Source organism: Petaurus breviceps, unplaced genomic scaffold, assembly GCF_028583685.1.
Source record: "Petaurus breviceps papuanus isolate PSGF00001 unplaced genomic scaffold, PetGlider_PUasm1.0 128, whole genome shotgun sequence".
In the NCBI taxonomy this organism is placed as follows: Eukaryota; Metazoa; Chordata; class Mammalia; order Diprotodontia; family Petauridae; genus Petaurus; species Petaurus breviceps.
Genome location: NW_027185664.1, coordinates 4,059,254 through 4,086,782, shown reverse-complemented (window position 1 = coordinate 4,086,782; position 27,529 = coordinate 4,059,254). Strand labels below are relative to the sequence as shown.

The window sequence follows — 27,529 nt, the reverse complement described above, 5'->3', positions numbered from 1 at the left end:
ACGAGGCTTCGAGGGAGCGGGCAGGGAGGGCGGAGGGGCGCCAGGCAGGTGTGTCCACGTTGCTCCGCTGACAGCCCCTGGCCCGCTCGGCCCCCTTCTTCCCGCCTGTGTTACGTGGCGTCCCGGGGGACCGGCTTCGGGAAGCCGCCATGGACATCTTCGGGGACTTAAGGAAGATGAACAAGCGCCAGGTAACCGGGGCCCGCGGCGGGGGCCGAGGCTGGGGGCCCGGGCGGCACTGGGGGTGTCGGGGCTCCGGGGAGGGGGCCCCGTGCTCGTGCACAGCCATCCGAGGATGATGGGCGGGGACCTGGCAGGGAGGGGAGTGAAGGACGGCCCGCCTCGCGTTCCCTGAGGGGTGAGACCGGCAGCCCGGGGCGGGGTGCGGGCCGTGCTGGGCCCTCCTCCCTAAGAGGTTCGCTCTTCAGGCGTTTATTGAGCCCCTGCTGTGTGCGAGCTCTGGGGTAGCCGAGTTCAGATTAGGCGCCGCCCCCACCCTCAGGGCCCGCGAGGGCTGAGCGTGTGCCAGGTCCCGTGCTGGGCACGGGAATAAAGCCTGCCAGGCGCAGCACCGGCGCTGGCCTCTTCATGCCCGGGGGGATCGGGGTAACCGGGCTTTGAGGAGCCCCGGGTGACGGGCGGCCTGGCCGGCTGTCCCGGCGCTCCGGCATTGCCCCGCCTGGCTGTGTGACCTCGTGCTGCCCACTTTCACTCGGGCCTCACCCGAAGGTCTTTTATGCCTCCATCACATGGCTGGTGGCATGTTTCCCCTCGGCCTCCGTTCCGCCCTGGCCTCGCGTGTAGTAGGTGCCTGGGCACTTGTGATGGGAGGGCTCCGGCGGTGACTGCCTTCTGCCTTCTCCAGCTCCGCGATTGTCCGGGGCTGCTTTCTGAAGTCGGGGACCTCGTGCGCTCCTCCGAGGCTGACGCCTCCGGCCTCCTGCGCTGAGTTTGGTTTACTTGTGTTACATGATACAAACACTGAGCGCCTGCCGCGTGTGACAAATGGCGAAAAGGTCCGAGTCCAGCCCCAGACGCCCACAGAGTCACGTTACTGGGGCGAGCGCCCTCACAAGGCTGGTCATCAGCTGTAAGACAGGGTAACAGTAGCGCCCCCCGAGGAGGGTTATTGTGAGAGTCAGAGTCACGTGACTGGGGCTGTAAGACGAGGGTGACAGTAGCGCCCCCGCGGAGGGTTATGTGACAGTCACGTGACTGGGGCTGTAAGACGAGGGTGACAGCGCCCCCGCGGAGGGTTATGTGAGAGTCAGTCGCCCAGCTCCGCGGTCGCCGCGTGCTAAGTGCGGTAAAGCACGAGCTGTCTTCACGGCCTGACTCCCTGCAGAGCGCTGCCCTGGGCCGGCGCAGGTTGGGCGGTTCTCCCGGTGACAATGGCAGCGCCTTCCTCCTGCAGCACTTGGCCGTCCCTCTGGAGCCCTCGTGCCGGGCCCTTCCACCCCGCTCACCCCGATGCCTCTGACCCTTCCTCCTCTTGTCAGCCCCAGATGTGGGGGCGCCCCCGGCCCGGCCTCCCCTCTGTAGGTGACTCCGGCCCTGCTTCCTCCGTGACGGACGAGCATCCCAGCAGAGGCTAACCCGAGAAAGAGGCGGCCCGAAGGAGGACGTGGGGCCGACTTTCCTGCGCGAAGAGCGTCACGGGGGTGCAAAAGAAAGGAGACGGATCCGCCGGGCCCAGGGGACAAGGAGAGGCAGCGGCTGAAGGGCGCGCTCATAAACACGTTTGGTCATTTCTTAATCAGCGAGCGTCTTTTCTCCCTCCCCCCCCCCGCCGCGGGAGCACCCCCACATTGGCCGCGTCTACAGGGGCCTCCTTGTCCGTGTGGTCGGGCCGTCTGCCGGGCGTGGGCGGGAGTTTCCGTCAGCCCTGTGAGTCCTGGCTGACCACCTGGGCATCAGGGCTTAGGCCGCTCCCTCGTGGCCGGAGCAAAGATCCTACGGACTCTGCTCCATGGGCTCTTCGTTCTCGGGGCTGTCGGCCCAGGGTGTCATCGCTACCGCACGGGGGAAGGTCCAGCGTCCTATTGGGGCACCTTCCGACTTGCCTTCCAGAGTGGCCGCCCGAGCCGCAGCTTCAGCGTTGCTTTTGTTACCTTCTCCAGTCTGACGGCCCTGAGCTTGGAGTTACTTCCGCTTAAACTTCCTATTTTCTCCTGTGGTTATGTATTTCTAGGACTTCTTCCCTTAAGAATTGCCTGTTCATATGTTTTGGCCATCTATTACTTGTGTCATCCCTTATCATTCTTGTAAATTTTAATCAGTTTCTTATGTATCTTGGAAGTGAGAAAAACTGACTGCAGTGATTTTTCTGCCCGTTAACTTTCCTTTCCAGCTTTAACTACATTGCATTTGTTTGTCCTGAAACTTTTTAATTTTATGTATTCATAGTTACCTTTTATGTTTGTGATCCTCAGGGCCATGCTTGGTGATGAACCCTTCCCTGATGCATAGATCAAAATTCATTTCTTTCTTGTTCCTCTAATTTGTTTCTATTGTGACCTTCTATATCCAGGTCACATACATTTGGAATTTACCTTGATACGTGGTATGAGGCATTGACATATGCTATCTAATTTTTCTCACATAGTCAGTTCTTACTCCAGTAGACAGGGGTTTATTGAACACCATGCTATCATGGTTCATTTGTGTTCCCAGTCTGTTCCACTGATCAAGCACTATTTTTTAACCAGTACCAAACCGTTTCTCTCATTACTGCTTTGTTGTGCATTTTAAGATGTGATGATGTCACTTATGACTGATCTTTCTGTCACTATTCTATCTTTCCTCCAATCCATGCTTTATGCTGCTGCCCAAGTAGTTTTTCTAATGCGTTGTTATGATCTGTGGTAGTCATCATTGTACTTCTTTATGATGATGCTTCAAATATCATTCCACCCCATTTAATCATCTTCAACCTAAACTTCAGGCTAACCCTCGTTTTACTCTGCTTTCCTTTATGCACCATGTTCTAGTCTTCTTTCCTTCCTTCCTTCCTTCCTTCCTTCCTTCCTTCCTTCCCCCCCTCCCTCCCCTCTTCCTCTAAGGAATCATGCCATTGCCTCTCGGTCCCAAATGAATATAAACTTTTATTGCTGAAACCTTGCAAAATATTTAGGGGGCTAGGGGCCACATTTTGGTTTTAAGATCCTTAAACACAAATCACTGTGGCTGTCATTGATTGGCCAACCCACTCAAGCCTCACTTGGTCTTTGGGTTTTGATGGCTCTGAGTGAGTGTAAATAACAATTGTTCTGTTTTGTCCTGAAACCCTGAGGGTCTTTCCCTCCTAGATCTTTTTTTTTCTTGACTAGGTAAAAGAGGCCATTTTTTTTTTTGCCTCATTTCTTACCTAGTCTTAATCAATGAATGTGTGTTGCCTCAGACAAACTGAGAAGTGGGAAAGACGTTAATACTTAATAGCTTAATACTGCATCCAGGGCCATCTCCAGTCATCCTGATCTGTATTTGCCACTGGAACCAAGTGACTCCAGACCAGGAGAGAGAGTGAGGCTGGTGACTGCAGCAGCCCTGTCTCACTTAAATCCTGTTCTCTTGCATCATAGGCATCACCTTCCTGGCATCATAGTCCTCTTCGAGAATGAAGGGACAAACAATAATAACAACAATCTGGTCCTACTTAACTACTTCCACACTACCCAATCTCATTTCTCCTCTTTCCTCCACTTATTTTTGGAGGTCGTAGCCCATCCCAGTAATTGGAATGTATTCCATCATCCTGCTCACTTACTGGAGTGCCTATATTTCCTGTCAAATTTAATTTCTTCTTTCTTTCAATTTAAAACTGTCCCTCCCTTCTTCAATTCTTTTAAAAGTATTTTGTCAGAATATCTTCTTTGCCTTTATTATATTTTACTTTGTACCATGTTTCTTTGTACATGTCCAATTTCCCCTTTTAGATTGTAACCATCTTAAGCAAGGACTGTGGGGGTCCCCCCCATATTTTGCTCTCCATTGCCATCGTGTACCAAGGCTTGCATTTTATATGTAACAGTTGTTTAATAAACACCTGCTCATTTAATAGGTTGAATTTCATTGAATCATATGACTCTCTTTCCTCCTTTCCCTTTGTACTGCTTGGGATCTAGTTCATCCTTTCATGGTTTTAAAAATCTGAACTACTTAGAGAAGAGATTTCTATATTGAGAAGAAAGTTGTGCTGTATCACTTTGAAGGTCCCTTTAACCTTTGAAACTCCATGATCCCGACTGTATCCATGGGTGTGAAAATTAATCACCCATACGGGGAGCAGGTCAGGAACAAGAATTGTCCTCCTTACTTGCCCTCAGTTCTGTAGTTAGCTTTGGATGTAAGGGCCTGATCCAATAATGAGTGAGAACTGAATGGAATTTTCTGAGAATACCTAAGTTCTTAGACGGAAGACCCATGTCATGAGCTTGTTAAATCATATTCAATCCAGCAATCTTTATTAATTGCCTACTATGTATATGAGGTGCTGGGAATACAAATACAAATACAAAAAAATGAAAAATAGTCCTTACCTGGGTGGGGGGGGGGGGGAGTGGGGATGTTACAGTATTTAAGCAGTTAAATCTGTATGTGGTAATTTGAGGAGAAAGTACAAAGGGAACCTTCAGAAGGCTTTTCATGGGATTTTTGTGGCACATTAAGGAGTCTAGGAGTTCAAAGAGGTAGAAATGAGTAGGAGGTATATATGTATTCCAGGCATGGACAAACGAGGAGAAGGAATGCTAAGTTTGGGGATAGGTTTATTTGGGGCATTGAGATGATGTGAAAAAACCTGATGAGGTAGGCTGGAGCCATTTTGTGAAGTGCTTTAAGTACTGAGCTGAGGACTTTGTATTTCATGCTGTAGAATGGAAGAGCTCCTGGAGGTTCTTGTTTAGGACAGTGACACTGTCAGATTTTTCTTTCTATGGAAGTTTATTTTGGCAGCTCTTTAGAAGATGGGTTTGTATAGGAGAGAAATTCGAAGTCATGCAACTAACTGTTGCCATCCAGGTAGAAGGAGGCATTAGCTTGAACTACTATGGTGGCCATAGAAGAGTAATCCAAGGAAGCTTATGGAAGTAGAATTGACAGGATTTAGCACCTAAATGGATATGTGGGGGATGAGGGAGAGGGAGAAGTCAAGGGTGCCTCCAAGGTTGTAAACCAGGATGACTGAAAGGAAATAAGAAAATTTATTGGAAGGGCAGGTTTGGGAAGTTTCATTGTAAACACTGGTTCTTTGAACATTAAATTACTGCTTTATTTATCCTTGAGTAGTATTTATAGGACCCTTGTAACCACTACTTCATGTTGTAGCACATTAGAAAAAAAACGATAGGACCTGTTCTTTCTCCCTTTGGGAGGAGGCGTATTAATAATGGTGGTGTTCAATTGTGAGTTTTTGATCATTAGCTCCAGTAATCCCATTTGACATAAATGAAAAATAGCAGTCTGTTTAGATCAGAGAAAAAGAAACTCACAGGGAACTTTATGTAGAGAAATGAACAATTTATGGATCTTAAACAAAGACTACCTGGCTGATGTGCTTATCTGTGAAACCTCCCCAACTCCAAGTTCTAGGGCATATGTAAAGTCCAGTCAGGAGTTGGTGAGCTCTGTCAGAACTGTAAACAAACGTGAATGGCTCTTGAACTATGGATTGTATACTCATATTTTATACTCGAGGATGGATGGAACTGAAACCCATTACACATACAGCAATTTAGAGTGAACAGATACTAGAGGTCTTTGACTATATGAAAAAGGAGTGAGCTAAGTATCCATAATTCCTTTGGTATACTGTGATCACACTTAAATCCTTAGGCATTATAGCTATTTGTCTGTATCTGTACCTTCATCTCCACTCCCTCCCTCCCATCCCCCTTCAGATTGCTTCCTTCTATCTAGTCATGGCTTGTGCAATCACTGAGGCTTCTTTCAAGGTTTATTACCTTACTTTCATAAACCACAAAAATTGTAGTAATACAGTGGAACAAATCCACATTGAAGTCACAGACGAGAGGTACTGATGTAGTCACAGTATCTGTTCTATTCCAGGGATGATCGCCACCAGGAAAGAATTTGAAGCTAACCAGTTTAGTCATTAATGTGTCATCTTGTTGCCTATAAGGGTTTTTGCTATGCCAGACCCTCAACACAGGTGGTGTTCTACCTTGTCAGAGAAAAGCCAATTGGGGTTCAGGGGACTTTGAGAGCTTGTTCTAGTAGGGGAGTACAGCTATTTATGGACTCTTGACTAGAGAGAATAATTTACCACTATTCAGCCTTACAGCCTTGTAACCATTGCAGATATGAATTAGCTTTCCATATTGGACTATGGTGCGTGGAGGGGGGGAGGTGGGTAGGGCAGAATCTAGTCTATAAATAAAAATGATCGTGGATGAATTGTGTGACTAGTCCCCTGGAGTCAGGAGACACCAGTGAACAGTGCACTCCCATGTATTTTCCTCACACTTGGAACCATGCTGTCCTGATCTCAAGTTCCTTCAGGGGCCGCAGTCTGATAAGCTGCCTCAGTACATTTAAGGCAGGGATGACAAAATCTGACATGTTCTTTGGCCACATGTACCACATTTACTTCATTGATTCAAGAATCTGAGTACTCTATAAATCAGTTTTATGTGTATGCAAAATTATCTGTGTGTATATAGATATGAAATAAATACACATGTGTGTGTATTTCTGCATACACATGCATATACATGCATGCGTACATACATACATACATACATACATGCCTTAGCAGTTTAATGAGTTGCTCTGGCCTACAAAAATTCATCACTTGGTGGCCATCTCTCTGATGATGACTCTCTCAGTGAACCTGTCTAGGATGCCCATTGGACAGTAGACTCACACATCTTCTTGTTGGGCCTGTATTGTAAGCCTTTCCGGTTTGGTAGGTCCATCTAGAACTCAATTTTACTGGCATAGCATTTAAGGAGCTTTAGGTCACCTTTACAGTATGATGATCATCAGAGAACTTCAGTAGAGGCACCACATTTATCTAAGTAGAATTGCAGAGCATGTCATAGTAACTGTTGTCATATATGTTAGGGACTATGTTTTGGCATCTGGATATTTTCAAGGTATGTGTAGCTGCTCGGGTGCTGTAACAGCTGTAACTAAATTTAATAGAGAACATTTTGGAAAAACCGACTGATTGTCCTGCTCTGTGATGTTATCAGCAGAAAAGTCCTCCAAGAACTGGTTTCTTTGTTGAATATGTTGTTATGGTAATACTGGATAGCTAAAAAATAAATCCTCCAAAATAAATGATGTTGAGAGTTGCAGCCTGTCAGGAGAACTTGACCTTCTGAAATGCCTTCTCCCTAACTAACCCCTGACTTACCCTCCCGCTTTGTTAGCCAGCTCTGTTGTTTGCTCATTTTGCTTCTCCTGATTAAAAATTGTAAAACATTAATTTCTTCAGAATTTCAGCTTTTGCGGCCTGCTGGTACTTGTTCTTTGGATACATTCTCCTGCTTGAGATCCCTTTTTCTCTTTTACCTTCTAAAATTACTAAATAGTGCATGCTTAATCTGGGACGACTTTCTCTGCTGTAAAGGGACCATACTTTAAGGGAGCAAAGAAGAAAGTCTGTTAGCTGAGGCATCTGAAAATGTGCATCCTGGTAATCAGTTGCTGTCATTTTTGTACTTATCAGTTGACATTAACTATAGACTGAACTTTTTGTTTAAAATTTTCAAACATTTAACATGTCATCTTTGGTATTAAGTTTACTTCTTCTAGTGAATTCCGTTTTGATCATGGAAGTGCCGTGCACAAAATATTAACCAAAGAAATCACCAGGTAAACAGGATGCTAAGTTTCAGGTCAGCATCATGTTCTCAGATTATTTTGCTCAAAGAAAATACATTTTTAATTGATTTTATTTTCCCTCAAAATTTTAAGCTGAAAAAAAAAATCAGGAAAAAAATAAATTCTTTTTATGATGCTTTTGCCAAATAAGAAGCTAAAAATAAAAATCTGCTTCCAAGCTACCCTCCACATAGCTGCCAAATTGATAGGCCTAAAACACAGATCTAGCCATGTCATTGCCTCTCCTTTAAAATTTTCAGTGGTTTCTTGTTGCCGCTTGAATAAAATTTTAAACAAACTTTGGCCTGGCAAGTAAAACCCTTGACAATCTGACTACTGCCTACATTTCCAGTGTTTCGTATTATTTTCTCCTCAAGTAGTCTCCACTCCAGTCAAATTGGCTTTGTAGTTGCTCCCCATACATGCATTCCATCTCACACCTCCATGACTTTGAACCAGTGATCATCTTTTTTTAACTCCATCTCACAGAATCCACCGCTTCTTTCTAAGTACCACTCAAGTGCCACTTCCTACATTTGGCCTTTCCTGATTTTTCCCTATCTTCCTTCCAGTTTTTAGCCTCCTCCCTCTTGATACTACTTTGTATTTATTTACTTGCATACCCATTTTATCCTCCCCAGTATAGTATAAGTTCATCAAGGGCAGGGACAGTTCCATTTTTGTCTTTGTATTTCCATAGCCTAATACAGTGTCTTGCAAGTGACCAGAGTGGATGACACCCAATAAATGTTGCATTACATTTTGTTGAATTAAATCTGTATGGACACAAAGGACTTGGAAACTTGGCCTCAGAGATAGCAAACTTTGTTTAAAAGTGTCTGGTGCATTTTCCAATTAAATCTCCTTATATCTTGATGGAATGGGTATCCCTCTACCAGTACAGATGGCAGTCCATCTGTAGACCCTCCACTAGGGCAGATGGCAGTCCTTCTATGCCTTCTTATTTCTTTCGTCACACTCGTCCGTGTTTTTCCATGAATTCTTCAGAGGATCTATCTACCAACTCACAGCATGCCTTCCTTTGGAGCTAGCCATCTGTTGTCTCTCATTCTCATTACCTCACCAGTTCACCTCCTTTTCTGGTCATGCATTCAAGAAATTATATTCCATTCAACAAATATCAAGTGCCTGTGTGCAAGGACTGTGTTCTAGGGATACAAATGTTAAATAAAACTGTTCCCAGGGAATTTGTATTCTAGTAGGTAAGACCAGATAAATAGAAACTCAGACAAATAAAATGAATGAAAAAACATTTATTAAGCAGTGAGCCATGCACTGTGCCAAGCCCTGGAGATACACATATAGAAAAAGCAAGGGGCCGCCGGTGGATATCTGTCCACTGACACAGTGGATAGAGCACAGCTCTGGAGTCAGGAACTCAACTTCCTGAGTTCAAATGTGGCCTCAGATATTTGACACCAGCCGTGTGACCCTGGGCAAGTCACTTAATCCCTGATTGTTTCACCCTCCCCACCTCCAAAAAAAGAAAAGAAAAAGCAAGACAAATTCTTCCCATCACAGATTTTATCCTCTAATTGGAAGAGACAACAGCCAGAAAGGTCCAGAAGTCTTAGGAGTGCTGTGGAGGGGCAGATGGTAAGGACCTCAGGGGTATTTAGGGTTACATATATTGGGTTATAGCACTAAGGAATTGCAGGACATAGAAGCAAGGCAGGTGATAAGGCAGAGAGGACTGGGAGACATTGGCAGAGCGGATAGCACAGCCTGGTGGTCTTCTGTCTTCCTGGAGGGAATCCAATTGACTGTTATCTCATGCGAGTGGTGTGAACAGTCGAGAAGCAGGCCGGGAAGGTGTCCCCAGGGGTGGTGGATCTTCCTACTGCTCAACAGATGCATGTGGGTTCTCTCATTCACTCAGAAGTATGATGCAAATTACACTATTACAGATGCAATGGGTTCTCTCATTCACTCAGAAGTATGATGCAAATTATGCTATTACAGATGCATAGGAAAGGTCGAAGCTGTGTTGTTAGTCGTTTTTCTCTTATGTTCAACTGTATGTGGCCTCTCTTGGGCATTTTCTTGGCAAAGATACTGGAATGGTTTGCCACTTCTTCAGCTCATCTTATAGATGAGGATCTGAGACAAGCAAGGTTAAGTGACTTGCCCAGGGTCATACAGGTAGTAAGTGTCTGAAGCCAGATTTGAATTCAGGAAGATGGGTCCTCCTGACTACAGACTTGGCACTGTCTCCATTTCGCCACCTAGCTGCCCCCTAAACAGAATACCAAGAGGAACTTAGGAAGGCAGAAGAGCACATGTAGTTGAGAAGGGGCACCGGGGAAGATTCATGGAGGAGGTTGCTTGGCTTTAAAGGAAGAAACAGATTTTGACAGTTAGAGATGTGGGGGTAGACCATTTTGTAAGTGGGATATCATGCACAAAGGTAGAAAAGGGCAGGACAGATTAAGGGAGTGAGAAATAGTACGTTTGGGTTGACTGGAATATAGGATGAGCAGAGGGGATCTTAATAGGCCACCTGGGTAAAGCCATCTGGTTGAAGAATGCCTGTCATCCAGACTGATCTCCATGTGGATGGACAGCTGATAGAGTGGGTTCATTATTACATGTATCTCGGATGGTGAGCTAGGCCTAGAGTTGAACAAGAAGATTAAAGTAGGTAGGATTGCACTTAGAAAATTGCTCATTGCTTTCAGTGATATAACAAAAACCCATCATTTTAACACCAAGTATTTTTACAGTGATAACATATGGCTGTGATTTATGGAAGACATCACACAGAAAAATCAAAATTGTAGGTTACCTGAAGGGCAGTGGAAAAATGTTCAGTGGACATAAATGAGCTATGGCTGGTGATCATTGGGTTACAAGAGGCAGTGTAAAAGGTAAGGAAGTAGGCCAGTCCTAGCCCAGGGATTATATATAGAAAGGCAATTCAAATACTGTACTGGTGATAAGAAGTAGCGAAGTTCCTAAAGCCAGGGTTCTTTGAACCCCTTTCTAGGATCATAAACTTCTTTGGCAGTCTGGGGAAACCCATGGATCCCATCTCAATATTGAGATATGCATTGTTATATGCATGTTTTCAAATGCATAAAATGCAATACATAGAATGACAAAGGAAATGAATTGTACTCGAAATAGTTACCCAAAGATTATATATTTTTCAAAAGTCCATAGATCCCAGGTTAAGAACCCCTGTCCTAGAAAAAGGCCTGCAGCATATTTATTGAACCCTTTATGGAAACGTGAGGGAGGGGTTGAAGATTGGAAGGGGGAGGAAGTGGTGAGAAGTCCTACAGGATAAAAAATGTGGAGGGTTTTTGAACGTCACCATTTTAGGGAGTACCCACATCTGTGAGGTTATAAACTACTGAAATACCCCTAATGCCTAAGACAGTGCCTTGCACATAGTGGGCACCTAATTTTTGTTAAAATAATCCAACTAGCCCCCCCCCCCCCCCTTTTATTTTTAAATAACTAAGAAAACTTAGTCCCAAAAGAAGATTAACTATCTTGTCCCACATCACATAGTTAAGTGACTTTGAGCAAGTTAACTTCTTTGGACTTTTATGGTGCTTTTTAGTATGGAGCATTGGGTCTATCTTGTAGGTTATTCAAAGGGGCTTGGTTATTGAATATTGGCCTTGTTATGATATGGTGTAACCCATCACATGTTATTCCTCCCCATTCCCAAAGGTATTATTGTTACTTAGAAACTTTGATGTTTTTAAAATACCGCAATCCTCTACATTTGTGGAAGTATCATAGCCATAAATGAAAATAACAGCTTCTGATTGCAGACGTGTCATGACCTAACTTAGCCCGCCGATGAGATGAAATCATTTTGTCCAGGACTGGAGTGATTGCTCTTACTGGGATGGGAATGAGGACGCACAAGTACCTTAAAAGTGAAGAGCCGCCTGACACCGTCAGGATGTGCTTCTCAACTCATCCTGCTTTTTTATTTCCTGGGTGTCACTTATCTTGGAAGAACTGTTTTCTGCAAAAAGTCTCGAGTAAAGCAAATTTCAAATGTATGTTGCTAGCTTAGTATAAAGACATCAGGAGTCAGGTGACCTAAATTTTCGTCTCTGCTCTGTTACCTTGCTTAGTCATGGGACTTTGACCAAGCTCCATAATCTCTCCCTGAGTCTCTAGTTCCTCATATGGAAATGAAGGGGATTGAAGTAGGTGATCTTAAGGTCCCTTTTCAATTCTGAAATTCTACAATCTATATTCCTCTCTATAATCAATTACAGGGGACATTTAAATGAATTAAGTCCAAATAAATTAAAAGCAAAGTTTAACCCAGAACTTTATATGCAGTATGTTTGATGAAACAAAAGTACATTTTCTTTATTTGGATGCTCTTTTAATTTTAATTTGTGAGATGATCATACTTTATGAGAAAGGGCAAAGACGACGTTGGTATTCATATTTGATTAAGCATTTTTTTCTCCAATGATTAAAGTATTGTTTTTTAACATAAAGTAAAATCCTATTGAATGGGACAGTCAAAAGTAGAATGTTTTGTGAAGATTCAGACTTGGATTCTGAAAGAACGCTCTTTTCTCTCCTATGCTGACCCCTACTAAAATCATAAAAATTTGAAAATTTATAGGATTCCTGTTATAAACTATATGTGGACAATGAGCTGGGGTCCCAGAGTTCACTGGGAGGAGAGCAAGGAAGATGATGTTTGGGAAATTGCAGAGTGTTTTCTGTGGATTCCAAACTGTTCCTTGATGCAGAAACCCATCTTTTAATACTGAAATTCTTCTGATGTTAATTCTCAAGACTTGTAGGCTTAGCTCTTGATAACAAAGAAAAGAAAAATGAAACAACTCTTGTCTTCGAGAAGCTTATATACCACTGGTTGGGAAGAACATTTACATATTATACAGCATTTACACAGATTAGTCAATACACAGTAGTTTGAGGATAGGGACAAAAAATAACACCTGGGGCAGGGGAGAACAGGGAAGGCTTCCAAGAGTAGCTGATATGAGCTTGAAGAAAGATAAAGATTTTAAGAGACTTGAGGTAAGGAAAGGAGAGCATTCTGATTTTGGGGAAGTATGTTGGGAAATAGTGAATAATCCAGTTTGGCCAGGGTATGTGGTGTTGGGCCTGGAATTAGGAAGACCTGAGTTCAGATCCCATTTTAGATACCCACCAGTAAAGTGATAGAATCAGAAGACAGGGGGAAGGTTTTGAAGGAGCATGTGGATGGTGTGGAAGTGAGGACCACAAAGCGCCTTCTGGAGTTTGGCAGAAGTGGGCGGAGAGCGGCTTGAGAGAATAGAAGTGAAGGGTTTTAAGGAGAGAGTAAATCTGAGTATGTTTCTGGAGTAAATCGCCTGTAAATAGGGAGACTTGAAAATGAGTGTTATGGGGCATTACTCTGAAGGAGACTGGAGTGGAGGATTAAGGGTACAGGGAGGGGGGAGCTTTGGCACGGGTTGAAAATATATCTTTTCCTTTAAGATAAAACCAGAGGAAGAGAAAAGAAGTGAAGATACACTCTAAGGTCCCTTCTGTTTCTGTATTGAATAATGTGAGATTTCAGTGTAAAGACCTTGGAAGAGAGTGAGGTAGTTGATTCTTGTGAGGTAAAGGGGTGGGAATTCTTCACTCAGAGAAGGTCACATAATAATCCAACCCCCGGGTCCATTTTTGTTCTCTGAGCGCTCTTGGAGCAAGGAAGTCTCTTCCCTGGAAGTGTTGTTTAGCTTATTACAAAATGTATACTCAGAACTAGTTCATTATAAGCATATATGTCTCTTTTATTTTACTTGGAAAACTCAAATATATCCTCAGGAGAATTCTTTTTTTTGTTTTGTTTTGTTTTACTTTTTTCCACAGCTGTATTACCAGGTTTTAAACTTTGCCATGATTGTATCTTCTGCTCTTATGATATGGAAAGGCTTGATAGTTGTCACTGGGAGTGAAAGCCCTATTGTGGTGGTTCTGAGGTATGTCTTCCATAATAATTTCTTTATTCAGTCACATTAATATATTGTTAATGCTTTTATGTTTTATGGTAGTGCAAATAAATACTTGAATAAAGTTTTCCAAATTTTATCAACTTTATGAATATAAATATTTTTTTAAAATCTTACCTTAGTGTTCTAAAGTCACTTTGCTAGTTTAGCAATATAAATATGTAGCAATTAATAATTACTCACATAATATTTTCATGGTTTAAAAAGTACTTTTCTCACAAGCATGTCATATAACTTATGTTATATAAAACTTGATTTTCTAATGAAATTATATTTTCCAAGTCACATTTAGAAATATTCAGATTGAAGTATTCAAATGATAACTACAAATTTCCTCATTGAATTTTCTTTTAAATATTTTTGATTCAGAGCTTTTACAGCTTTTTTTTTTGACACTTTGAGACAAACTTGAACAGAAGAAACTGACAATATACTGAAACACAGGAAAGTTACTATGGTTTCTAAACTTAATTTCCTCTACAATGTCCAGCAAGTATAGAGCTGATTTTCAAAAGACTATCTTAGAAAGAAAAGGAAAAGACCAAAAACTTATCGAATTCAATATCTATTATATAGTATTTCGTGAAAACTGAGATAATCAGCAGTTTGTACCTGCTTCCTTTTTTGTGAAAATGGAGGGGCCATGAGACAAAACTGCGTCTAGTACTTGTAACGGAGAGTTGTACAGAATGTTTGTCTGCGTGGTACAAGAATTATAATAGTCTTGTTGTGGTACATCTGTAATTTCAATTTTTAAATATTTTGAGAGGAAATATTTTCCAGGGCCTTTATAATTTGGCCTTTTGCTAGCTTAGTTTAGACATTTCACATTTTAAAATACTGTAACTATTACTGCATTGAGCATTTATTTTATTTAATAAAAATGATTGGTGAGGGATACCTAGTGATTGGTAAGGTTTTACTGGATTTCCTTGTGCTGATGCTATTCTCTCCCCTCCTCCTAGGAAGTGTCAAGTGGGAGAGAATCCTTCAATTCTGCTCAAAAAACTTAATTCATGGCTTAAAAGTCCTAACTGAATAGAGTAGTGTTCAAGGCTACCTACTCTTCTGACTTGGGCAGATTTTTTTCAGCCTTTTTTCCTTCACTTCCCTTCACAAATAACTTGTTTGATTTCTACCGATTACTCATAGTCCCCTAGGAGAACCTTATTCATTTTTGCCTTCCTGACTTTGTTTCCTCTGGTCCCCCACTTGACCTGGCATGGTCTCTTTGTTCCTGATCTGATTTGAGTCCCAGTTCTGCCACTTAATAACTGCTATATGATCTTTGGTAAATCACTTAATCTTTCTGAGCCTCAGTTTCCCCATCTGCACAGGCTTATTGTGAGGAACATACTTTGTCAGTATTAGAGCACATACATGTGAGTTGTTATCTGGTAGCCAGCTACCTATTATTCATCAAGACCTGGCCCAGGCCTCATCGCCTATCTTGATGTCTCCCTCCTTTGTCCATTTTTGCCCTTGTTATCCATTTGGCACTTCAATTAAATTATACAGTGCATTTAATTCTGTCTTTTTATATATAGTATATCTCCTAACTAAATTATAAATTCTTTGACAAGAGGGAGTTTGCCTTCATTATGTGCCCAATAAATATGTGAAGAGAATGTACTGTAAAAAAGGAGTAAGGTTTAATAAAAAAGAGTCGATGGCAGTCTTCAAAACAGAACAGTTTGCTAAAAACCAGTATGTTTTGTTATAGCATGAGTCAATTTTCATTGTCACCAGCCAGGGATCTCTGTTATAAGATGGTGACTCTACTTCATGACCCTCCTTTATAATTCTACTCTAGACTTTTTTCCCCCAATCCCTCTTCTGCCTCAGTCAGATATAGCCAGTCAACAAGCATTTATTAGACACATACTATGTTCTAGGGGGTGAGAATACATAGACAAAAATGTCCTCAAGAAGCATGTACTCCTCAGGGGAGACAATGTGTACATACATAAGTGTATATATAGACTATATATTAAATAAATACAAGGTAGCTTTGGGCAGGAGGACACCAGGAATGGGAAAGGTTCAAGAAAGGCCATGTGTGGTTGATCCTTTCAAGTCAGCTGTTTAGGCAAAATAAATTATTTCACTTTATTTGGGGAGTTTTGGGGTACAAATTAAAGGTAAGTTTAATGAGGTATTGTGACTCCAGGATTTTATAATAATTTCCAGTTAGTATATTATAATAAAACCCAGTTATATTTTGATTATTCCAGCCCTACTACGAAGCCTGGGATTTAGAAGGAAAGAATGTGTCACATAGTAACTTAAGCTTTCACTTTCAAAATTAGTTGGAGTTTTAGAAAATTTGACCCTGAGGGGCTTGGTGTGAGCAAGAACTCTAGACTTGTGAGTCAGAAAACTTGGGTTCTAGTTTCGGCCCTGCTACTATTTGACCTTGAATCAGGCAACCTCTCTGGGCTATTTGAGCGGAAAAACTTTTCTTTTTTGTCTTGGTAACCCCCTCCTCTAGGACAGTGCCTGGCACATTGTAGGTACTTGCTGTTTATTAACTTATTGATTGCAGCTACTTTCTCTCAGTTAAATGGAGGGAATGATCCCATTCAGCCAAAACATTCTGATTCTAAATGAAATAGAATCTACTCGAAAGAGGCTGAGTTTTTAAAGCTAAAAATGGGAGACTGCTATAAAGATTCAGAAATCTGTATTCTTAGACTTGCTCTGCTACAGGGCTTCTGTCTTCCTAGGAATCAATGAGGAGCTACTATCTAAACTAAAGCAAAGACTTATCTTCAGTTCATCATAGCAGAAAGTACCAATGATCTTTTCTGTACTCAAGTTAAAGAATCCTTTTTAATGTTTAGCTTTATACTGTATGTCTTTTGGGGGGGGGGTGTTGGAGGGTTATACCTTTTAATGACCAGAAACATGTACTTGGTAGCATTATTGATTTGTAGATTATACCTGACTGTGCTTGAAAGTAGTTTCAACCTAAATTGGCATGTTTTTGTATCATTTTGTGTAGATTTAAATGTTGTTCATTTTTAGAGCATAATGTAAACCCTGTGTTTATTTTGTGTTTCTTTTTAGTGGAAGTATGGAACCAGCATTTCATAGAGGAGACCTTCTATTTTTGACAAATTTCCGGGAAGATCCTATTAGAGCTGGTGAAATAGTTGTTTTTAAAGTTGAAGGAAGAGATATTCCTATAGTTCACAGAGTCATCAAAGTTCATGAAAAGTAATGACAATTTTATTTCTTTTTTTGTGTTTCCTTATTTCTTGGTGTATAATTGGAGAGTCAGCAAAGTACAGCGGAAAGGCTGCTAGACTGGGAATCCAAACCCCCGGGTTTGTGGAGCAGCTTCTGCCGCCAGAGCCTGACTCCTCGACGGGGGCGAGTCACTGTGGCCTTTGTGAACCCGCTTCCTCATGTTTAAGACTAAGATGACAATAGTACGCAGTATCATTTGGAGAATTAAATGAGATTATTCATGAGAATGCACTTGGAAAATTAAGTGATGTGCAAATGTAAAGTTTTATGAATATAATATGAATAGATATTAAGACAGCTCATCGTCTGTTCAGAATGTTTAGCATTGGTCCCCTTTGTAGGACTTCTCTCCTGACGTGCTGGCTTTATGCCACCAGGTGTTACCTCTTTCTCAGGAGCCTTGCCTTGACTCTGTTGTGTTCTCTGATGAGGGAAGTAGCACATTAATGCAATATTTAGTATTAGGAATATATGTCTGTGTGTCTGTCTCTGTGTGTATATCTATACCTATCCATATATACATGCACATCTATATACTACATTCACACATACACACTCTTTCTAAGGGAACATTACATCCCCTTTGCAAAATGAATCTTGTTTTGATGTCAAAAGTTATTTCTTACACATCCAAAGAAATGATTACGTCAGACACATTTCAGGGAGAAATAATTAACTAAATTTGCTTTCTCAGGGACTATTTTCATTTGTGTCTTTGTATCCCTGGTACCAAACACAGTGCCTGCACATGATAGATGATTAATAAATGCTTATTGAATACAGTATAAAGTGTCCCTGAAATAAATACCACTTCGCATACCTAGCTCATTCCCTTGCTTTGAGTCCCTGTTTAGTCATGTAATTGGAGTTGCCTTATTTTGAAATTCTAATGTTCTACAGCAAATAGACCTGTTTTCCCTTTAAATACCTCTGATAACACAGAAATGGTTTTTAAGAATTAGAAGCATTGATTTCTAGTTCACATGTTAACTTCTGATTAGATATCTCATTTCTGATTAACAATGACATTTACCTATTTTGATGACTTTAATTTGCTTCTTAAGGACTGTGTGATTAAGCATAACTCCAGCATATTGTGAAGATGATGAAGTAAATCTTTACATACACGGAAATTTCAAGTTTTAGATTTTCAGTCCACCAGTTACTCCCGAATATCTTTTCTACCCTGAGTGACTGCTCCTTAAAAAGAATAATTCTCTTTTGAGCCTCTATTTGTAGTTCTGTGAGGTGTTTGCTAAATACTTTTTCATTTACTAAAGGAAGAAATTTGCTCAATCTTTATCTGTTAATGGCCTTAATTGGTTTTTATTATGATTCTGTTTTGTTTTTTAATTACTAGAAGGTGAAACAGTGTTCAAAATTGAAGTAATAATAATTTCCCATAATTTATATTCATGTGCCGTGTTGCAGTGGTTTTTTTCTTTTGGTTTCTTTTTACAATGTAGGCTCCAGTAGTTCAAATCAATTTGTTGCTATTTAATGTAGTTTCACATTCTTAGAAGGATCTTAATGTTATCTTATTGTGGTTGTGCTTTTTTTCATTTGTCTTATTTTTTTAAAAGACCTTTATAGGCTATTTAATTTGGCAGTTTTGTGTTTTTGTGTCTAGACTATCTCAGTGTCTTTTTAGAACGTTTAAAATTGGTCCTGTTTATAAACCCTTTCTCTGAACATACTGGTTCAGTGCCATTAGCTGTTACCTCTTTGCCACCTCCTGCTCCACCGTATTCTGCAGTGAGGCAAATAGCACAATGTCAAGTGAAACAGAAGAATTGAGAAGAAACTCGGTGCTCATATTTGTTTGATTTGTCGGAAACTGCCCCAAATCTGGCAGAGTCTATTTCACATCAGTGTGATTCTTGAAATGTAATAGTGTTCTTGTTCTTTATTTACTTAGAGAGTTTCTTCTGAACCACACTGCTTTTCTGTTGTAAAGAATTGCTTAGGTGTTTTAGGACTCTACCAAACTGTCATTTGGTTTCTACTTCAAGTTGAACCAAATGTAATTACTAGTTATTTATCAGTGGAATAAGCAAGTGGTAGATGTAGGGGTGTGTGGAAGGGGGCATGAAGTGCTCAAAAGCCTACACATAATATTAAATCAATATCTAATGCTGACTCATTTGAATTTCAAGTTGTTAGTGTAGGAATCACTAACCATTTGCTGAGATTTAAGCTTGCTATCAGCCAAATCTGAAATTTCCTTACAGTGCTCAGTTTCACAAGGCTGTATGCATGTTTGACTAATAGCATAAGAATTCATGGAACTTCATTCAGATTTGAAAGTGGGTTGAGCATATTCGTTAGCATCCTTTTCCTTATTGTAAAACATCATAATTTCAGTGAGTTCTAGCTAGTAGTAATTCTTGATTGTTTGGTATTCAGATAATTCATCATTTCTTTTTTTTTTTTTTTAAAAGCAATTGGGGTTAAGTAACTTGCTCAAGGTTACACGGCCAGGTGTTTCTGGGTGGGTGCTAAGTGTCTTAGCCCGGATTTGATCCCAGGTCATCCCGACTCTGGGGCCAGTGCTCTTACTCTATGTGCTACCTGGCAGCCCCCATCATTTCTTTAAGAGACTTTTTTTTCTGAACTGTAATATTCTTTTGTTATTAAAGATTCTTGAAGTATTTCAGAACTTTCTCGTACCATATTTTTCAGTTAAATCTTGCCTGGAGAGGTAGCTAGGTGGCACAGTGAATAGAACACTGGCCCTGGAGTCAGGAGGAGACCCGAGTTCAAATCTTGCCTCAGACAGTTGACACACTTACTAGGCTGTGTGACCTTGGGCAAATCACTTAACCCCAATTGCCCTGCCTTCCCCTCTCAAAAAGAAAATCTTGCCTGGGAGTAGTCTTGAATACAGTGATATCAGATCACCTGAGTTTGAGTTCTGGATGTGCCACCTTATTAACTGGTTGACTTTGGGCAAGTGACAACCTCCTGGGACTCAGTTTTATTCATCTGTAAAATAAAAATAAATTATTTGCGTCATTTCATAGGGCTTTGAAGAAAGTTCTTTATAAACAATTGAACACTCTTTTAAAAGTAAGTAGTATTTATGACAGATTAAATTTTTTTTTAAGTTTTGCATACAATCAGGGTGCCAACAATAGGTGTGTCTCATGTCAACCACTCAAAATTTTCATCATGACAACTCTACCAGGGCTTCTGCATCATCCTAGGGAATGACTTCAGTGTATGTATTAACTTGTTTTTAATCACACTGAAACTTATTTACAAGTTGATGTCCTTTTCCCTTCCAGAGACAATGGAAATGTCAAATTTCTGACTAAAGGAGATAATAATGAAGTTGATGATAGAGGTTTGTACAAAGAAGGTCAAAACTGGCTAGAAAAGAAGGATGTTGTAGGAAGAGCAAGAGGGTAAGGAATTTTTTTTTATACTTTGTGGTTTCAGTGACGCAGAAAATGATTTGGGTACTATGAGACTGAATTTTTGAGTATAACAGATGATCCAGTTTTGTGCCATAATAACAAAATAAAACTTATCAGAACTTCCCAGGGACTGATGTTAAACCAAACCCAAATCGATTTTCTGTGCCACAGGTTGAATTCTTTTTCAGAGATACACTTGCACTCCAGAGGTTATTCATTCTTGGTGTTTACAGAATTTATCATGATTGGGGCGGCCAGGTAGCACAGCGAGTAAGAGCACCGGCTCCAGTGTTGGGATGACCTGAGGATCGAATCCGGGCTCAGACACTTAGCACCACACCCAGAAACACCTAGCTGTGTAACCTTGAGCAAGTTACTTAACCCTGGTTGCTTAAAAAAAAAAAAAGAATTTATCATGATTTTAGGGGGAAAAGGGAACTTGACAGTACTCCTTTACTTGAAGGCAGATTACTGAATTTTCTCTATTTTTTGAAATTCTAGTTTTCTCTTTTTTTAAAGTTTATTTATTTTTAGTTTTTAACATTCATTTCCATAAGTTTTAAATTTTCTACCCCTCCCCCTCCTCCTTCCTCCCCAAGACAGCATGCAGTTATATAGGCTCTTCATATACATTCCTATTTTCACATTAGTCATGTTGTATAAAAGAATTACAACAAATGGGAGAAACCATGAGAAAGAAAAACAAAATAGTCTGCTTTGCTCTGCATTCAGACTCCATAATTCTTTCTCTGGATGTGGATGGCAATTTCCATCATGAGTCCTTTGGAATTGTTTTAGGTCCTTGCATTGCTCAGACAGTCTAAGTCTATCAAAATCAGTAATCACACATTGTGGCTGTTACTATGTACAGTGTTCTCCTGGTTCTGCTCATTTCACTCAGCATCAGTTCATATAAGTCCAGGTTTTTCTGAAGTCTGCCTGTTCATCATTTCTTATTGCACAACAGTATTCCATTACATTCATATACCACAACTTATTCAACCATTCCCCAATTGATTTGCATCTCCTCAATTTCCGGTTCTTGATCACCACAAAAAGAGCTACTATAAATATTTTTGTACATGTAGGTCCTTTTCCCATTTTTATGATCTCTTTGGGATATAGCTCTAGAAGTGGTATTGCTGAGTCAAAGGGTATGCACATTTTTATAGCCCTTTGGGCATAGTTTCAAATTGCTCTCCAAAATGGTTGGATCAACTCACAGCTCCACCAACAATGAATTACTGTTGATTAAATATTCCCACATCTTCTCCAGCATTTATCATTTTATTGCATTGTCATTTTAACCAGTCTGATAGGTGTGATGTGGTACCTCAAAGTTGTTTTGATTTGCATCTCTCTGATCAGTAGTGCTTTATAGCATTTTTTCATTTGACTATAGATAGCTTTAATTTGTTCCTCTGAAAACTGCCTGTTCATATTCTTTGACCATTTATCAATTGGGGAATGACTTATATTCTTGTAAATTTGACTCAGTCCTCTATATATTTTAGAAATGAGGCCTTTATCAGAAATACTAGTTGTAAAAATTCTTTCCCATTCCCTATTCCTTGCTCCCCTAATTTGTTTGTTGTATTAGCTTTTATATCTAAAATTATATACCTGTTTGGACTTTACTTTGGTGTACAGCGTCAGACATTGGTCTGTGCCTAGTTTCTGCCATACTATTTTCCAGTTTCTCCAGCAGTTTCTGTCCCAGAAGCTGGGGTCTTTCGAGTTTATCAAACAGTAGATTGCTATAGTCATTGACTGCTGTGTCTTGTGTGCTACCTATGCCACTGATCTGCCCCTCTGTTTCTTAGCCAGTTCTAAGTAGTTTTGATGACTGCTTCTTTATAATACTATTTAAGATCTGGTATGGTAAGGCCACCTTCCCTAGCATTTCTTTTCATTAATTCCCTTGATATTCTGGACCTTTTGTTCTTCCAGATGAATTTTGATGCTTTTTTTTCTAGCTCTATAAAATAATTTTTTGGTAGTTTGGTATGGTGCTGAATAAATAAAGTAATTTAGGTAGAATTGTCATTTTTATTATATTAGCTTAGCCTTACCCACGAACAATTGATGTTTTTCCAGTTATTTAGATCTGACTTTATTTGTGTGAAAAGTGTTTTGCTATTGTATTTGTGTAGCTCCTGGGTTTGTTTTGGCAGGTGGACTCCCAAATATTTATAATGTCCACAGTAGAAATTCTAATTTTCAGAGAGGCAATGTGGTGAAGTGTACAGAGAGTTAACTTCAGAGTCGGGGAGACCTGGGTTCAAGTTCTACCATGACACATGCTGACTGTATGATCCTGGGCAAATCACTTAACCCACTCAGTTACCCAGGCGTTAACTCTTCAAGTGTCTAAGCTGCACACATGCCAGTCTGTAATGGTAGAGGAAATTCCTCACCAAGAATTGTCTATGCCAATGAAATCACATATCCAATCCAAAAAAAATTTTTTTCCCAAACAATTTGTACTTTATTGAGGAAGCAGACAAACTAATTACAAGCTATTTGTAGAGCATCAGATGGACCTGAATGTCATCTACTTGATCCTTTTGTTATCAGGCAACCACATATTTTAGCCATCTCAGCCAGAAGAGACTAGTCTAAAAGACCTCCAGAGCAACTCGTCCATTGTCTCCTGTGGCAGCCTTTCTGTGCTTAAGTCTCACTGTCAGAAAATTCTTACTTAATTGTATATTAAAATTCTCCCTTCTATAGATTATGACCAATTTTTACTCAATTGAAACAAGCAACTGATTATTTTCTATGTGATAAATTTTTTGTGATTTCATCTGTCACCCCTCTGTTGTCAGATGCTTGCTTTTTTCCAGGGATTGGTGATTCATTTGAGGCTGGTTTTTCCCGTTGATTTTTTTGACTGCTTCACTAGCCACTAACACTTGGCTGGAGGGTGCACAGGGAGAGCATGGGGGCCTCTTCTCTTGCATGCTTTTAGAAGCTCCACTGACACATTTAAATAGAAAAAGAAGAGAAAAGAGCCCACAGTGCAGTCTGTCTGTGAGAAACCTCAAAGGAAGCTGGTGTTCCTAGAATCGAAGGCAACAAACCAAGGCCAGATGTTGTTCACAAGAGGCATCTCCCAGCTCAGGCGCTGCTGACTGAGGGCTTCCAGCCCCACAGTCTTAACAACCTTCGCACAGCTGCCTCCACCTGTGCTGGAACCTCCAGTTGCCCTGTTAGCTTCACTGAAACCTGAAGATGATCGATTGGTGTTACTTAATCTTGTTCCCTATTTGTCCAGATGGTTGAGAGTTGGGTGATTTCTCAGGAATATTATTTGCTAGTTCCTTTTCCTTCTCTCTCCCAAACTACTTTATATTTACTTGTGTATTTTCTATTTATCCCTCTTACACCCATTCCCAGAAGTTTTTGTCATTGTATTCTCAGTACCTAGCAGGGTCCTAGGCAGAGAGGTACGTAATTTCTTTCTGAATAAATAAAAGGAGAATTTCATAAGAACATGAGTTTTCTATCCCTTTTTAAATTGTCAGCATAGTCATTGGTTAGTTTGATTTCAAACTTTCTCTCACATCTTATGTTGGTAATTCTTGAACTGTGAACTTGAAAAACTTATCTAAAGTGACAAGTGTTTGTCAGTTAAACAAATAAAGTGTTTTTTTTTTTCAATCTTTATTCTTTGTCTGCTTCAGAGGCTTTACTGACAGTCAGTAGTATTTCTGCAGAAAAGTTAACTTTAATTCTCTATTAAAAATATTGCAAATGGAATTTGTAAAAACTTCCTTCTTCATTTATTCAATAAGTAAATTATGTGTATCTATTTATGGTAGCAGATGTAACCATTGAGGATGAGAAATTTGTTAGTTCAGGTTCTCATACTCATTTAAAAATTGGCTTTGATTTTTGAAGTGAGGTTTTTGTTTTTTTTAACCCAGTAACCCCCCTTTAGAGACTTGGTTCTTAATTTACACCTGTGCAATCGTTGTTGTCTTTGCCATCATATTCAATAATATTGTCTAAGAAATATTTAGCCCCTAAATTTGAATCTGGGGCCCACATTCTGTGAGTAATTTTTTTTTTAAAGCAGTTGGGGTTAAGTAACTTGCTCAAGGTTACGTGGCCAGTTATTTTTGTGTGGATGCTGAGTATCTAAGGCCGGAACTGATCCTAGGTCTCCTGACGCTGGGGCCAACGCTCTTACTCACTGTGCCACCTGGCCACCCCTAAATACTATTTTTTTTTTTTTTTTTGCTTTTTGGAAGGCATTTGGAGTTAAGTGACTTGCTCAAGGTCACATGGCTAGTTTTTGTGTTAAGTGTCTGAGGCCGGATTTGAACTGAGGTCCTCCTGACTCCAGGGCCTGTGCTCTATTCACTGCGCCACCTAGCTGGCCCCTGTGAGTAATTTTATTGTTTTTATTTTTCAACTTAGGTTTTTGCCGTATGTTGGGATGGTTACCATAATCATGAATGATTATCCAAAATTCAAGGTAGGAACACTTTGGGGAGGGAACATTAGTCAATTGTATAATTTGTATGACTGAAAGATACAGTTTTAGAGAAATGAATACCTAACAGTTAACTTCATTTACAAACCATTTGATAGTTATGGAGGGAAATTGTCATCTGGAATTTTTTCTTTCTTTTTTGTTAGTTCACCGTGTGTTATGAAATGATGGGTTAAAAAGCAGCAGACACTTACTCAAAAACAAAGGGTTTATTTACAGCTAGTCTTTAGGCACTGATTATTTAGATTCTTATTCCTGACATGTTTATAGGTTTTTTTACCTTAATATGCATGACATCTAGTGCCTAATTTGGGGGCTAAATATGGGGGAAGAGGTGGTCATTTAATCTTTTTTCTTAGACCATTACTGAATAGAGTTTTTCTGAATATATTCAGAGGCTCTAAATTTGTTTCTAGACTGTGAAGCAAGCACTATAATTTTCATTGTGTTTCTTTACAGTATGCTCTTTTGGCTGTAATGGGTGCATATGTGTTACTGAAACGTGAATCCTAAAATGAGAAGCAATTCCTGGGATTGGACTGAAATGGATTCTATTGAAAAAAGAAAAACTAATATATTTGAAATGTTTCACTTTCTATATATAAAAGAAAACAGTGTGCAGATTTTTTTGTCTTGTCCAAATAAATGGTTCATCAGTAAACGTTGTTTTCTTGTGTTGATTTTCAGATTTGAATCTGTCCAATTTATACGCCTGTGTCATGGTAATCACTATAAGTAGAGAATAAGGATCTACATCACTTAAAGTATTAAGTGGGCCCTTTATAAGACTGAAACATTGGTAGGGGAAAATATTATCTCTATGTGGTATTTGTTTGAAATAAGTGTATCTTGAAGGAAAACAAAAATCTGATCTTAATGAAAAACAGCACTCCACGGGAAAAAATAAGCATAAGCCTATAAAAAATATATTGTTAAATATATTCTGTGACTGACAACTTAAAGCGGTGGATAATGGCCTTTGGAAAGAAAGGGTGCAGTCTGTTCCTTTGTCTTTGTCATATGGTATGACTTTAAACAGGACATAGACGTTTTCTTAAAGGTCTGCCTTACCCTTCCTATAATGTGTAATCTGTCCTCCATATCAGAGTTAAACCAGTGGCACATTGCGCACCTGTGAGGTTACTTTCCTTGAGTTAGTTCCCAATTTGATAAAGACCAGCAGGAGTGATCCATGGGAGTCAACTTGCCCTTTAATCCTTTATCTCCCCTGAAATAGGCTATTGCAATAATAATAGACCTCATCCTGTTGAAATCAACAAAACTGGAAAAAAAAAAATGTACTGAGTACTTTTTAAAAACATGATTATTCTTCTGTGCCCTTTAATAAATTGTTTTCCCAACAAACTAAGAAAAATCCATTTTTCTTTCCCTAGCAGTTAAAATTGAAGTTACCATGTTGGATCATAATTTTAGATTTTATCCAATCTTCCTGGGGTTCTGTGATTGGTTAAGATAATTTTTTGAAAAAGAAAACCCACAAAAATGTCTACTGAGCAAGGCCTAGTCTGGCAGCAGTTCCACCCTGGATCAAGTGTGCAACACATTATACTCATCCATCAGAGAACGGAGCCTTTCTCGTCCACTGGCAGTCAACAGCCATAATTCTGTTGACTTAGGTTGTTAATAGTGTAACATGTTTCTCACGATCACATAAAATAGTTCATTAGATATTATATAGTCTTGGCTGGTTAGAAATTGAGGCCTTTTTTGTCTTCTTGGAATCCATTTACTTTTTGTGGAGAGGCAATGGTAATTAGATCACATAAAGCCAACACTGCTTTTTGGAACAGCATTTATGCAGCAACCTTACCCATTCAGAACACTGGCATAAAAGCAGGGGGAAAAAAGCCTTTAAAGAGCCAAAGTAGGTGTCACAAAATTCATGCTTAAGAGCCTGTGGGCTTTCACACAGCCCAAAATGAGAGCTTGAAGACTCTCCTGTTTTTTTACTTTGTATACAATTACAAACAAGCTTTAATTCCATATTTCCCAGCAAGGTCATATGAAACAGTGTGGTGGTGGCTACAAATGGCTTTTTTTTTTTCATCTCAGTGCCGAGAAGTGATGATAAGCCCAACCTGGGAGATAGAAAAAGCCAAAAACAGTATCTAGGGGGAAAAAGTATGCAGAATCAGTAGCTACATATACTACAATATCCATGAGAGAATCACTGCATTGCAACACAATGTAATGATAACTGATAACTCAAAATAAGAACCCAAAATCAAGAAGAATTTAAATTATATTCAGTATCCTTTAAAAAGATGGAAAAATAAGTGGTACATTTTATCCTTTTTTTGATACTGAGTTTTTTTTACATCACCTTTATCTCCCCTTATATGCCTCCCCTTTGACTTATTAATCTGTTGTCAGCACCCCCCTCCCATTGAACAAATTTTTCTTAAAAAGACACTAAAAAATAAAGCTTGTTGATTGTTTTTTTCTTCCTTTTTCTGACTACCATGAAAAGTTCTACA

General features: G+C 40.0%; 1 protein-coding gene across 1 annotated transcript; it reads left to right on the top strand.

Annotated features, from left to right (window-relative positions):
- Positions 1-25,692, top strand: LOC138171640 (signal peptidase complex catalytic subunit SEC11C). The gene is made up of 6 exons (XM_069101205.1): positions 1-191; positions 13,720-13,829; positions 16,929-17,078; positions 20,399-20,518; positions 24,956-25,013; positions 25,491-25,692. The coding sequence occupies exons 1-6, from the start codon at positions 150-152 to the stop codon at positions 25,542-25,544; spliced, it is 534 nt and encodes a 177-aa protein (XP_068957306.1). The 5' UTR covers positions 1-149; the 3' UTR covers positions 25,545-25,692.
- The last annotated feature ends 1,837 nt before the right edge of the window (positions 25,693-27,529 follow it).

Excerpts from the sequence above, each read along its gene's own strand:
- LOC138171640 (XM_069101205.1), top strand. The coding sequence starts at position 150 with ATGGACATCTTCGGGGACTTAAGGAAGATGAACAAGCGCCAG. Across the intron at positions 13,830-16,928 it reads CCTATTGTGGTGGTTCTGAG|TGGAAGTATGGAACCAGCAT; the intron begins GTATGTCTTCCA and ends GTTTCTTTTTAG. Across the intron at positions 17,079-20,398 it reads GTCATCAAAGTTCATGAAAA|AGACAATGGAAATGTCAAAT; the intron begins GTAATGACAATT and ends TTTCCCTTCCAG.